Consider the following 15414-nt stretch of genomic DNA (forward strand, 5'->3'; position numbering starts at 1 on the left):
ACAAACATTATGAGGATTAATGGTATCTAATGCTAGTGAGGGTTTAGTTAATGATAATGTAAACTGGTACAATTTGTGTTGAAAAGCAACTGGACATATCTATTGTAAATTTATCATTAAATTTGTATACTCTTTGACCCAGAAATTCTATGTCTAACAATTTATCCTGCAGATTTACTCACATAAGTAAAGATAACACATACAAGGATATATTTTCTATAATATTGCTTATAAGGATATAAGTTCTACAAAAGTAAGGGCTTGCTATGTTCACCACTGAACCCCCATGCCTGGGAGAGTGCCTAGTACATACTAAGTGGCTCAAAAGATACATATTGAATGAATGATGAAAAAACTGGAAATAATCTATCAAAAGACTGCCTTGGTAATAGAGCATGTGACTCTTGATCTTGGGGTTGTGAGTTTGAGTCCCACCCTGGGTATAGAGATTACTTAAAAATAAAATCTTAAAAAAAAAGGTTAAGGGCACCTGGGTGGCTCAGTCAGTTGAACAACGTCCGTCCGACTCTTGATTTCTGCTCGAGTCATGATCTCTGGGTCGTGGGATCAAGCCCTGCATTGGGCTCTGCATTCAACAGGGAGTCTGCTTGAGATTCTCTCTCTCTCCCTCTCCCTTTCCCTGTGCCTCTCCCTCCACCCCGATGCTCTCCCCGTCTCTCTTAAAATAAATAAATAAATTAAAAAAAAAAATAAAAACAGGGTATTGCTATCTAGAGGTTAAAAGCTACCTTTGGCAGCTGCAGTAATCTGCTCTACTTACCTCTCATTCATGCACTTAACAAACACATATTGAGCTCTACTATATTCTGAGTATTGTGCTAAGGAACCAATAGTAAGAAACAGTCCCCAAGGGAAATAATTATGTTATGTATTATTATGACATGCCCTTTAGATACCTCTGCTAATTCTCAGATAGCTTCTAGGACCACAGTTTATAGTAACACAAATATATAATAATAACAGATTTAACAATGTCTTAACCAGAGAAAAGAAGGGTTATCCCTTTAAGGGTAATAATAAACTTCTTAAAATTGTTAGGAACGTTTTAATGTATATCCTTTACCTTGTGTAAGAAGTCCTCTAAATTGCTCAACTGCTTTGTAAACGTCTACTTGGAAAAATTCCCAGAGTTGAGTCTTTGGAAAAATATCCTCCCAAATTATTTTTCGAATGCACTGAAAAATTTCAATAGTTAAAAAAAATATATTTAAAATCTTTTCACTAAATATTATTTATCAAATTAAAGATAGACTCTAAATAATTTTCAACCATACATTTACTTTGTACTTTAGAAATTTTGTTTTTCTGTTTTAGTGTGGTACTCCTCTATACATACTGACATTCATTTGATGATCATTTTCAATCAAAGCAGGTACTCCTTTTTCTTTATATTTCCCTTCTGCAACGTCACAGGATAAATGCCACAGTGCTCTGTCTAAGACCCAGGCAGGTTTTAAGTGTGGAGAATTTACAAGGTTATATGCACTTTCTGGATGTTCCTGGATCCATCTACTATTAGCAGCTTAAATAAAAAGGAAACATAAAGAAATATCTTGTAATTAAAGCGAAGTTAGTATCTATGTTAAGTTTAAAGATGAAACAAAATATCAACATCCACCACTCATTTTCTTATATATTAGACATCAATACTTAAATATTATATTATAATTATATTATATAAACTATATATTATATATTCATATGTTACATTTTATATTAAATATTTGATATTAATTTAAAATATTTATCACAATTTATGATACTGTAATGTGAAAAACATTTCTTGGTTGTGGTGTCCTGTCATCCACTTCACCATACATTTTTCGTTTCTGTTGTAGGAATTTTTAATTGTTGTAAGATGCAACACTGACTTATTAACACCCCTGTAATGACATGTTTACTATTGTGAGAGTTAAGAAGGGCCTTGTCCTTGGTCCATTTTGACAGTCAACTACAGTTTGGAACACTCCTTCTAAGCCTGAAAAACATCTTTCCTGCAAGCCAGACAGGGCTTCTGCCCAATCTTCAGAACTCAGAATGTCATTTACACCTTTTTTCCTGCATAATCATTTCTTCCTATATTTTTGGGGGGAGAAGGAGTAGGGAGGTGAGTTTCCTTCCTCTAGATCTTTAAATATGATTGTATCTCCCTAAGGCTACGAATACAAATACACATCCTACTCAAACACAGTTATTTCTCTGACTTCTGTAGTCTATTAGTATCAGACCAAATGTCTAGAAAATCCAACCTGAATCTGCTTCCACTTTCTCCCCACAGTCTTGTTCCTTTTCCCACTGCAATCTGCTGCTGCATCCAGCACTCCACTGACGTTACTCTAAGCCTCCTAATCATGAGATTTAGTGCTACTTTCTCAACTTCATCCATTTAACCTCTGTAACATTTGCCATTACTGATTATTCCTTCATTGATTTATAAAATACTTCTTTGATTTACAAAAGGTATCTTTATTTTGGTGGTTTTTTATTTTTCCTTCTCTCTTTTGGTCCTTCTCATTTCTGCTAAACCTTTGAGGGAGGTTTGCTACATCTTCGTCCTTCTCTTTCTTTGAACATGTCCTTCCTCATCTCACCCACTCTTCTTAGTACTCACGTCTCAAACCAGTCCCAGCTCCAGCCAAGGCCCAGGCACATCTACCCAAGTATCTGATGGGTAGCACTGCCTGAGGACAGCATGTTAACTCAAAATCCATTCATATGTTTACATCACTCAGAATGTGATCTGTCCCAGGCACTATTCTGGGAGATGGATATTCTGCAGCAAAAGTGAGCAAGGCTCCTGTCCTCATGGAGCTTTTTCATTCTAGAGAGGTGGGTTTGTTTGTTTGTTTTATTTTATTGTGCTTAGACAATTCTGATGGAAGAAAACTCAGTTCTCTCACAGGCAACCTCTTTGTATAGCTAATCTTGAATGGTTAATAAGATACATTGTTTTAGTAAGACTGATAAAAGTGAGGCTGAGAAATTGCTAAAAGAAACATAGTCAAAGGACAAGGGTGTAGCTTACATCTTACTATCCATTTGTATCAGTAAATTCAGAATCAGAATCAGAGGAGTTCTGCCAGGTATTCCAAGTATTTACAACATTAAAGAATATTTGTTTTAATTTTTAAGTAAACAAATAAAAGCTATACATATTCTGTTTCATCTTTAAGATAGAGTAATGCCCCTGAATTCATACTGAGGAGCCTGAGTGGTCAATATACATGAAACAAAAAGTAATAACAACTGTTGAATACCTACCATATACCAGTTAAATATCCTAATTTATTAATCCTCATGTCCTACCACATTGTGTAGGACATACTATTGTGTTTCTTTAACAGATAAGGAACTGAGGCACAGAGAGATAAGTAACTCAGACAAAGTCATACAGGCAGGAATGAATTTGGGCAAGTTTCTTCAGAACTTGCAATCTTAACCAGATGAGTGTGTTCATGCCTCATTCACTCAGGTGAGCACCATTACAATCCTTACAGAGTTTAAAAATCATTATTATTTTAGTTTCAGTAATTTATTTAGTAAATAATGTAGTATATAATTTATTTATTTATATCTATAATGAACACTTGGATGAAGACAGGATACGTAAGAAACAGAGATGTTGTAATAACAGTTAAATTAATAATTCTCCAAATCCAAATCAAGCTGGGTTTTCCCTAGATTCATCATCATAGTTATTAGAATTCAAGATGTAAGAGAAAAATGTAAATATAATTCTATCCAGTTTGGATTTTCATTTATTAAGAATACTAAGGCTACCCTAATTTTTTAAATGGTAAAATCCTGAAACTTTGTTGCTTATTTTATTTTTTTGAAATAATCAAGTGTAAAATGAAGGAATTCTAAACATTAGCTAATAAAGTATTTTTTTCTAATTCTACATGAATGAGAAGTCAAACCGAACTACATCTTAATATATATGGATTTCTAAAGTGGTGCAGTGAGGAACTTAGCAGACATTCTCCCCAGCAAAACTGCAATTTAAATAGCAAAAATTACAAAATATAATCATTTAAAGTCTCTGGAAATTGTCCTAAGGGCATTCAACATATGGACAAACATTTATTCAAGAAAATCTACTAACTCTCGTCAAGAATAGCAAGTGTCCGTGGCATTTGAACTACAATCTGCTCCCTTAACTCTCCCAACCAGCTATGTGTTAATGGAAGCTCTATGCCAGGTAGGCATGGCCAACATGGAGCCTCCTTCTTCCCACCACTCCCAGTCTGGGGTTACAGTTTCATGCTGGGAGAAGCAGGCTGCCTATGTTTCTCACTCCCTCTAGCCCCACTTTGTAGAAGCTCTATTCCAAGTAGGCAGGCAAAGAAAATCTCGGCTCCTTTCCTCCACCTAGTCACCACCCCACCTTGTAGGGTGGACATCCCTTGTAGGGAGGCCAAGAATACTGGGACTCCAATTGCCCCTGAGAGCTGGAGCTTACTTGTAGGGTGAAGATTCCACGTGGGAAGGGCAAATGAGAAGACCAGGGATTGCTACCTCCTGCCTTGAGTGCCCCCAGAATGAGATGGTACTTGGAGAAAAGTGGTCTCATCCCCAGCTCTGGAGCAGTGGCACAGGTGTTCTGCTCAGGGAGAAAGACAGGCCATGAGGATAAAGGGCTCTGCTTGAAAGGACTGAATTTGTTTGGAACAGTGAGTGAAGAATTCCATCTGTAAAGGTGTCATTGAAAATAATGAAGACCTTGGTGGGGAGCAGTTAAGAGAATGCTGGTAGCTCCATTGTGTAAGAAAAACATCAGAGCAAACCAGAAGCTTACTAGAGAGAACCAGGGAAAGAGAAAGCAGAGGACAGCCTTCCTGGGGCTGCACCCACTCAGAAGCAATTCTAATAGGACATGGGAAAGACTTGAAAACATTCCTCATATCTCATACAGACCCATCAACATAGGATAACTCACTGGCAAAGGGACTTAAACACAACCTCTACCCAAACATGGAGTGAACACTAACCTACTCTGACCCAGGGTGAATCCTAGGAAGCCAGGCTTAAAAATAAAATCACATTCACCTCTGGCAGTCTGGGAGACCATATATATGCCCAAAGCTGTGTTGTCTCCAGAGCAACCAGAGAGAAAACCTCCAAGCTGCCAGTCCTTGATAAATTTTTATCCATCCTTTTACTGTCAACCTGTTTGTATCTTTGAATCTAAAGTGTAGATTTATGCCTGTAGACAGCATATAGTTGGATCTTGTTTTTTCAATTAACTCTGACAGCCTCTGCCTTTCAAGATATAGGCACACCTTGGAAATATTGTGGATTTGGATCCAGACCATTGCAATAAAATGAAAGTTGCAACAAAGCAAGTCAAACAAATTTTTTTGGTTTCCTAGTGTATAAAAAAGTTATGTTTATACTATTTTGTAGTCTATTAAGTATGCAATAGCATTATATCTAAAAAATCAATGTACATACCTTAAATAAAAAATACTTTAATGCTAAAAAATGCTATTATCTGAGCTCTCAGCAAGTCATAATCACAAATCACTGACCACCATAACAAATATAATGATGAAAAAGTTTGAGTTATGAAAAGTTGGTAAAAATTACCAAAATGTGACACAGAGACTTGAGGTGAGCAAATGCGTTGGAAAAATGGCATCATTAGACTTGTTCAATGCAGGTTGCCACAAACCTTCAATTTGTAATTAAAAAAAAAAAAGCAAGCAAACAGTAACTGAGAAGTGCAATAAAACGAAGCATAATTAAACAAGGTATGCATTACTTTAAAAATTCCCTAGATCTTTGGCTTACAAATTTTTTACTATGCTGAGTGTGGCTATCTTTGTTATGTTATTTAAAGTACACTGAGCTTTAGGATGTGTAGATTAATTTTTTTTTTTTAATCAAATTTTAAAGGTTGGGAAGTTTTCAGCCATTACTTCTTCAAGTGTTTTCTCTGTTCTTTTCTTTCCTCTCCTTCAGGTATTTCCATGATGCATGTTGGTGTGGTTCAAGATGTCCCACCTTTCGCTGGAACTCCGTTCATTTTTATCTTCTTTCTTCTGATCTTCAAAATGTATAATCTCTGTTCACTGATCCTTTATTCTGTCAACTCAGATATAGTGCTGAATACCTCTAGTGAATTTTTAATTTTGGTTATTTACTTTTCAACTCCAGAATTCCCATTTGGTTACTTTTAAAAATTTCCATTTACTGATACTCTCTATTTGATGAGATATCATCATCATATCCTCCCCTTTACTGCTTATAACCTGGTTTCTTTTAATTCTTTAAATATATTTATAATAGTTGCTTTGAAGTCTATGTTGGCTAAGCATGACATCTAGGACTTTTTAAAGGCAATTTCTGTCACCTGCTTTTTTCTTGTGTATGGGTCACACTTGCTGTTTCTTTGCATTTCTCAATTTTTTGTTGCAAATTGGGCAATTTAGATAACGTATTGTAGCAACTCTGGATATTGAGCCCATTCCCTCCAGGTTTTGTTGGCTGGCTGTCTGTAACTTGGCTAGACTATTGCAGTGAAGTCTATTTCCCCTACAGTGTGCAGCCACTGATGTTGCCACTCAGAGGGGCAGCCGTGGCCACGGGTAGTCAGTCTGGGATGACAGTGGTTTTTAGCAGGGTTCTCTTAACTGTCTCCTTCCCTGAACTTTGTTAAACTGCTTGCCTCTGCTGGAATCACACTTAGCTGTTACTCTTTTGTGCTATTATTTTTTGATAATAGGCTGGAGCATAAATTACTCCACAATCTGATCCAATTAAATTTGGACTCCTTGGCAGGGATAATCTCTGATGCCAGTCTCTGAGACTTGTCTGACCCCAGGAGGACTGTTCTTAGCTGTCTCTTTCCCTGGTTTTCTCAGTTAAACTACTAGCTAGCCTATGATTTCATGTGTTGCTCATGGTGATACCAGCCTCCTCTTGTTTATCACCAAAGTCTCCATTGTTTCCAACAGCGTCCCATGCTATGTACCAAATAAAGTCAATTTCATTCTTACTCTGTTCTGACTGCACATCTCCTCCCCTGCACAGAACACCTGTGTCATTGCTCCACAGCTGGTGACAGGAACTGTAACCTCTGGGTTTTTTGGCTTACCTCTCCAGGTATGGAACCTCCACCCCACAAGCAAGCTGGGGCAAGGGCAACTGGAGCCCAGTATTCTTGCCCTGCCATGCATGGGGTAAAGCTTTTCCTCTATGAGTGGGATTGGATGAAGGAAGGGAGCCCAAGACCTCTCAGCTGTTCTTGCCCAGAACAGAGTTTCTGCAACAGAGTGCTGGAGTTGGGGGGGCATGAGAAATGTTGGAAGCCTTACCATTTCAACTGTAGCCCCATACTGGGAGCTGAGGAGAAAAGGAGCCTTGTGTTCCCAGCTTCACCTGCCAGGAGTAGACCTATCATCATTCTGAGCTGGGGCAGGGAGAAGAAGGTCCTGGTTCAAATGTCACAGACTATCACTGCTCTTACTGAGAGTTAGTAGATTTCCTTATATGCTTCTCCATATGCTGAATCCCCTTAGAACAATTTCCAAAGAGTTTAAACAGTTTTTTAAAAAATAATTTTTACCAGTTGTTTTGCTGGGTAGAGGGTCTATGAAGCCCTCACACTGCCAATCTGGAAGTTGACTCCCCCTGGATGGTAACTTTATAATGAAAACCTGTTTCACAGAAAGGACATTATGATTTGTAACACTTTCCAATTTAAGGCTGAAGCAAAGTTTACTTTTTATATTGCTTAGAATCTCTCAAATGCCTCAGAAATATAGTCTCTGATAGAGACTGCTACTGTACCCCAATTTTTTTCTCCCTTTGTTCCTTTAGTAACAGAATTCCCAAGGTTCAGCTGTACATACGGCTGACAGGCTATACTGCAAGACTCCTTTACAGCTAGGTGTGACAAGAGAAAAAAATCCTATCTGATAAAATGTGACAACACACACACACACACACACACACACACACACACACACACACACACACACACACCAGATCATGCCCTTAAAAAGCATGACTTCCCTTCCTCATTTCCACTGGTAGAAGGTGATACTGAGAACTGGAATGGCCATATTTGATTAAGAGTTGGAAGCAAAGTGTTGGAGTTAGAGCAGCATGAGCAAGAACCTCATTCTCTATTACCACTGAGCTACTATAGTAGTCTGGGGATGTGTATCTCATCTTTTATAAGAAATACAGTTTCAGTCTTACATCACTACGTTTTTGTCTCTTTGTTACAGCTGCCTATCCCATATCCTAACTCATATAATGTCATTATGTAGTTTGATAAATTTGATGGGAATGATATTATAGATGTTAAAGTAATTATCAATAATGTCAAATTTTCAAGTGAAGAATACTGAGTTCTTAGATATTAGGAAGTTTTCACTGTGGCTTACAGAGAAGATAATATTTGCAAGGCACCCTGGGTTAAACTGAAAGCTGATCATGGCCAGAGGCTTCTCCAGGCCCAGCTGTTCTGACAGGTGACTGGAGCAATCATCTCCCTGAGGATCACCAGTTGGGAAGTTCTGATACATTTAATAGAATTGTATATTGGTGAAGAATCTTGGGATCCAAATGGGTTAACTTTAATAAGCCCTTCTAGTATGTAAGGGTATAATTTTTAGATTTAACTTCTAAGAGTTTACCAATAACTTTCTGTTTAAATAACAGTCATTCAGTTTTTTCAAATATATACTATAGTACCAGAGCTGTTGCTATATGGGATTCACATGTTGGTCTGCAAAGTATTAATACTGCAAGCTGAAATATGTGATTATATGTCTCTTCTATGATCACTCTCTTGTTTTTATAATCATCACACTGAAAATACTTACAAGCTGATTTTACCTTCAACTAACACTGTTTCTTTGAAAGGAAAAAAGTGGTACTATATAAAGTGATTTTTAAATTGAAAGACACCTATGCATCATTTGTGTTTTCAAAATTTATGTTATATAAAACAGCAAGAAATAAAATAATCAGAATATAATATTTTCATCAAAATTAATGGAAGTAGTTAATAAAGCTCATACCAGTATGGTTGTAGACAACATCAGTAATACAAAGAATATTCCATTCCTTTTTCAATTTTTCCACTAGCTGTCCAACATCATTCCAGGTATACTTTTTATTAGGTCTTGAAAAGTCAGGATTTAATTCTAACTGGTCGGCAAGGGAGTAGCACGATCTAGATAGTCCAAGAGTTTGTAATGGGGTAAAATGAATCATGTTGTAACCTGCAACACAAGAAAATAAACAAAGACCAATGTAAGAAAAAAAAAACAAACTAAAACTAAGCAAAATACAAGTTTAAACTTCTTTAAGTAATTCTAAATAGCGAGGCAACCATGCAACTAGAAAAGGAGTCAAAGACTAGCTGTACCCCAAGTGACTTCAAGCAAGTCTACTTAAATCTTTCAGAATATCAGTGTCCTCATATACAAGACAGATATAATGAGATAATGCATTTGAAAAAATCATTGTACACAGTGCCTAGCTATTATTAGGGGTTCAATTTATATTTGTTGCATATAAATTATATATATATACTTATGTATATACACAAGTATATCAGCATGTCTTGCTCTTACTTTTAATGCTCCACTATACTTGTGTTCTGTTTCAATTATGTCAGTAAACTTATCTCTTTCTTCATATTATATTCAACTTGAAAGTAGAAAATTAATATTATCCATTGCATATACCTTTTGTATATAGGGCAGCACACACCTTCCATATGGAAGACAGTTCCTCAATGTTGAATTAAAGTTATATACAATAATAATACATTTTCCAAAACATTTTAATAGTTTGCTACTAATTTTTATATGTCAAAGTGAAAGTCTTAGAGATAATAATGATCTCGTTTTATTATTGGAGTTCCTTAATTTACTGAGTTGAACCATATAATTTGCTATTTTTATAGACTAAAAATGGTTAAGTCTTAACAACTTTATATGATTCTATTTATATTACTAAATATACTAAGAAACAAAATTAAAAGGAGAATCAAAGCTTTTGAAATCTGTATCACAGAGGATAATTACATTTATTTTAAAAAAGAAAAGAAAGATAGCTGACATTACCTGATTCTTTTGCAACCCTAAGTCTGCTTTCCCATTCATCAAAGGGTCCCATACATTTGGCTAAAAATGTCTGGAGAGTAACACAGTCCAAGGGTAACACGTGATTATCAGCACCAACATGTAAAATAGGATCCACAACTATGTAACCCCCACCACTTTTCTCATTTCTAAGGAAAAAACAAAACAAAAACTTCTCAATTAATGATAGGAAAAAAAAAATCCTCATCTGATAGTCTGACTCTTTAATGGGAAGTTGAATTGTCCCATTTAAAAATATATTTCTAAGCACATAAAATCATTTACAAAGTTGCAATGAAATTCAATGGAAAAGCCTCATTTTATCCTTTTCTAATCTCTACATAATAACATAATACATATAACATCTAATAATGTTGCTTTAAGGAAAAATAAGTGTACTAAAATCTGTCAGTAATAACAAGGGCACTCAAGCAAATAGCATCTTATAATGAAGTTATATGAAAAGACTAGAATATTCAAGCATTTACTTAAAAAAAATACTTTGAATCTGCAACGAGTCTTACAGTTACTTCCTAGGAACAAAAGAACCATATTCTATTTGCATCTCAAAGAATCCTGTAAAAATTGCACTGCCATGGTTTATATAATAACTTTTTACAAGCTATATAATTTAACTGGATAGAATAAATTAACTCCCCCCACCCACCACATATAGAACACCTGACTTACCCTTGAAGGAAGTAATACTGAAATGATCCAGCTTGCTGAAGATTAAGTTTACAGTATTTATCAGAATCATCTTCTCTTTCTGTTGGATTTTCCCATTCCAGGGAACGGAATTTTTGTCGATTAAATGCTTCTCCAGGAAATGGGTAATTTGTATACACAGTAACTGCTTTTCCCTGTAAAGTGGGGCCTAATCGGAACTGTAGTTCGAACCCTAAACAAAAAGCACATTTCAATAAACTCATTGTAGGAACTTAAATTACCACATTAAAAAATAGATGTTTTATTTAAAGTATTACATAAACTACGGTTTCTCAACTATGTTTAAAATAACTCCTAGGGATGCCCGTGTGGCTCAGTCAGTTAAGTGTCTGCCTTCGGCTCAGGTCATGATCCTGGGGTTCTGGGATTGAGTTCCATATCGGGCTCTCTGCTTCTCCCTCTGCCTGCTGCACTCTCTCTCTCTGACAAATAAATAAAACTTAAATAAAATAAAATAACTCCTAATAAATAATGCTGGTTTTGGAACTACTTTGCGTTCTAATTTAGCTGAATTTTATATTTTAACAAACACTTAACATCATTAGAACTGCCTTCTCTGTCCTGTCTCTCTCCTCTCCTCCTGGAAACTGATTCCTATTTGCATGGCTACTTTGGAATATGCAAATTCTTTTTTTTTTTTTCTTTAATAATATGTCTTCAAGTTTATTGAGAGTATTTTTAGAAACTAGGATAGCACTAAAGCAAAAAAACAAAATGAAATTTTACTGAACTTGAAATCTTTCTTTCTCTTTAATTTTAATTCCAGTATAACTAATATATAGTGTTATATTATTTCCAGGTGTACAATACAGTGTTCAATAATTCTATACATTACTCAATGTTCATCATGATACGTGTACTCTTAATCCCCTTCACCTATTTCACCCATCCCCCAACCCTCCTCCCCTCTGGTAACTGTTTGTTCTCTACAGTTAAAGTCTGTTTTTTTGGTTTATCTTTTTTTCTTTGTTTTGTTTCATAAATGCCACATATGAGTGAAATCATATGGTATTTGTCTTTCTCTGACTTATTTAATTTAGGATTTATTCTCTATATCCATCCACGTTGTAAATGGCAAAATTTTGTTCTTTTTTATGGTTAATACCACATCTTCCTTATCAATTCATCTATTGATGGACACTTCAGCTGCTTCCATAATTTGGCTATTGTAAATAATGCTGCAATGAACATATGAGTGTATATATCTTTTCAAATTAGTGTTTTGATATTCTTTGGGTAAATACGCAGTAGAGGAATTACTGGATCATATGGTAGTTCTATTTCTAATTTTTTGAGGACTCTCCATACTGTCTTCCACAGTGGCTACACTAGTTTACATTCCCACCAACAGTACACGTGGGTTCCTTTTTCTCCAAGATGTGCAAGTTCTTATATTACCCCATTTCCCATGATCCCTCAACACTTTCCAAACCCCCAGCCCCCACCTCTGAATTGATTGCCCAGAGGTGGGCATCTAAGTACTTAGAGATCTTTGCTAGTATTTTTCAAACAGCAACAGAAAAAGTGAGTTTCTCTGTGGTGTCAGAGTATGTGATAGTATGTAAAACTTGGGAGGTATTGGAGTAACTATCTCACCATAGAAAGTAAGCCAGTCTTCCTGAGAGAAGACAACCTCTAGAAAGGCAGTTTTCAGATTTCTAACAGAAGCTCCAGAGGCATTTGAGCCCCTGATGACTGTTCTTGATGTCTGCTCAAATCCAGCAGTGTAGTAATAGTTAACAAGTGGCTGTGTGAGGCTGGGGTTGGGGGTTGGGAGTGCTGAGCCCTGACTGAGCAGTGTTTGCTGACTTTCTGGGGGAAACAATCTTACTGTGTTCAACCTTAAGCTACCAACGTGATCTCACTGAACATGGAACTGGGAAGAGATATGCACAGTCTGCTCTTGTGAGTCAACACAAGTGATTCCAGCAAACTAAGGCCTCTATCCCTATTTCTCATGGTTTAGTATTTAATATTTAAGCCTTTCTCGGAATTCTGAGGGCCAAAACATTCCCGCTTTTACCAAAGTTAGGCTATTTCTACTAAAATATATCTGAGACTTCTACAATGTGTTACAAGTATTTTGCCATGAAAAAAAAATCAACACATTATAGTTATACTTTTACAGTGAAATAAAATTGTGGTTGGTTCACGGCAGATTTTAAATCCTGATTATAATTATTAGAATGTGAGAATTCTGACTATAGTAAAGTCTATTAGAACTATAAGGCATGTAAGAGTATACTTACCATGATGAGCACTGAGTAACATATAGAATTGCTGAATCACTATATGTATACCTGAGACTAATATAAGACTGTATGTTAACTATACTGGAATTAAAATAAAAAACATTAAAAAAAAGTAATAAAAAAAGAAATATAAGGCTTATAAATTTTAATCATGAATGTAACATTTCAATTAATAAAGGGTCATAACCAATGAAGGCAGGAAAATTTAGTTTTGCTGATTATAATCTTTAAGCTTAAGGAAATTTAAAAAAAATATATTTTATTTATTTATTTGTCATACAGAGAGAGAGCGTGCAAGTGCTTAACCGACTGAGCCACCCAGGCATCCTAAGCTTAAGGAAATTTTAAAAATTTATTTAATTTATTTTTTTACTATTGAAGCATAGTTGACATACAATGTTATATTACTTTCGGGTATATAACACAGTGATTCAACAACTGTACACATCACATAATGCTCACCACAATAAGGGCAGTCATCATACAATGTTATTACAATATTATTGACTATATTCCCTATGCTGTACTTTTCATCTCTGGAACTTATTTATTGTATAACTGGAAATGTTTACCTCTTAAGAAACTTGTTGAAAAGAAAGAAGCATACTAATATCAATACTTTTAATGCTCAATTTATTAAACATCTAACAAAGTATAGAAAATTATGTAATAAGTGTAGACCATGTATAGGAAACAAAATAGACAATGATCTCTGCCCTTGTGGAGCTTGAGTTCTAAAGGGGGAAGGCAGCCATTAAACAATGAACATGACAAATAAGTAAGAAAAAACAATATGTCAGAGAGGGATAAATGCTATGAGAAAAAAGAAAAATCAGAGCAGTGTAAGGAAAATGGGGGAAAAGAAGAGATGGTGGGGAGATGGTAGCAATTTTATTAAGAAGTTGAAAAGCTTGAGAGAAGTGAGGGGGTTAGCCACATGGCTATTCATGGCCATCTACGGAAAGTACTGACTAAGCAAAGGAAACAGAGAGGACTTAGGATGGAAGCATGCCTGGTGGTTCCAGAAATAAGAAGTTCAGTATGTGTGGATTGGAATAAACCGGGAGAGAAGTAGTAGGGTATAAGGAAAGAAAGGTAACAGGGAAGTCAGATCATGATTTTGTAGGCCATTGTAAGTATCTTGGCTTCTTCTCTGACTGAAATGAGGAGTCAATCAACAGTTTTAAGCAGAGAAGTCACATAACCTAACTTGTATATTAAATCACTTTGCATGATATATCACTCTGAATATGTCTGCTTCTGGCCATAATGGAGTAACTGGCATTAGATTTGCCCTCTGCTGAAAAACTAGAAGAAATATATGAGACAACTGTTTTCAGAAATAAGTAGTAAAGGACTGCGATGCCTGAGAGAAGGGTGATTCCTATGGACTCTAGCTTTTAGACTGGGGAAACTTTCTGGGCTGTGACACAGGGAGCAGGAACAGTAGTCTGAGTTGAGAAGACAGAGATTAGAGTTTGGGGAGGGTGAAGAAACTGCAATTATCAGGGCAGAGTATGGCAATCCACACAGAGGAAACAGAAGATGTAAAGGACCTCAGACTCCTGCTTCTGGCAAAGATGTAATGAATAACAGGGATTGGATTTACGCTCTTCCTTGAAACTTAAAAGAAACCAGGAAAAACCAGACAAAATATATGAAATGATAGTTTTTAAGCCTGGACATCAGGCAACTAAGAGACAGAAAATAAGCAATGTGAACCTTAAAACTGCCCCTTCTTACTACCTTAAAAGAATTTCCAGGTTGAGGCAGAAGGAGGAGAACCAGGCAGAGCTCAACTAACTTTCCGAGCTGAGAAGATGGAGCTAAGAATCTGTTGAGACCAAAGCAGCTAGTTTGCAGATGAGAACAGTTAGTGAGGAGGAGAAAGCTGCACAGAGACAGAACTCCAGAGATTTGCAGAAGGTCTCCCTTGAGTATTCAGCAGAGTACTGATCAGTGCATGTCTAAGACCAGGAATAGTGCTTCTTCTCACCAGCCAGATTGGAAAAATTCATAATTCATGCGGCACTGGCAAGAAAGTTCAGAGGATCTTGTTTCAGGAGTGGAGAGTAATGAGCCCTAGACCGGGCATAGACTAGACTAGCTTCACAAATCAGAAGTAAAGCTCAAAAGTATCAAAATATTTCCAAGTAACTTAACTTCATTCCAAAAACAAAGACAAAAAACATTTATAAGAATCCAAAAATAGCCAGCATTCAACAAAGTAAAATTTATGTCTGGCATCCAAATGAAGATTGTAAGACATACAAAGAAGCAAGAAAACACAACCCTTAACAAGGAAA

At 36.0% G+C, this 15414-nt stretch overlaps 1 protein-coding gene across 1 annotated transcript in view; it reads right to left on the reverse strand.

The window, feature by feature from the left end:
• Positions 1-15414, reverse strand: part of AGL (amylo-alpha-1,6-glucosidase and 4-alpha-glucanotransferase) — a 77655-nt gene that overhangs the window by 52549 nt on the left and 9692 nt on the right. The window contains exons 3-7 of the mRNA XM_036069525.2: positions 10818-11028; positions 10110-10276; positions 9057-9260; positions 1362-1543; positions 1085-1196 (exon numbers count right to left, since the gene is read on the reverse strand). Coding sequence (XP_035925418.2) covers positions 1085-1196; positions 1362-1543; positions 9057-9260; positions 10110-10276; positions 10818-11028 — 876 coding nt within the window. The remainder of the gene's footprint in view (positions 1-1084; positions 1197-1361; positions 1544-9056; positions 9261-10109; positions 10277-10817; positions 11029-15414) is intronic.

The sequence above is a fragment of the Halichoerus grypus genome, chromosome 5 (genome assembly GCF_964656455.1).
Source record: "Halichoerus grypus chromosome 5, mHalGry1.hap1.1, whole genome shotgun sequence".
Taxonomy (NCBI): domain Eukaryota; kingdom Metazoa; phylum Chordata; class Mammalia; order Carnivora; family Phocidae; genus Halichoerus; species Halichoerus grypus.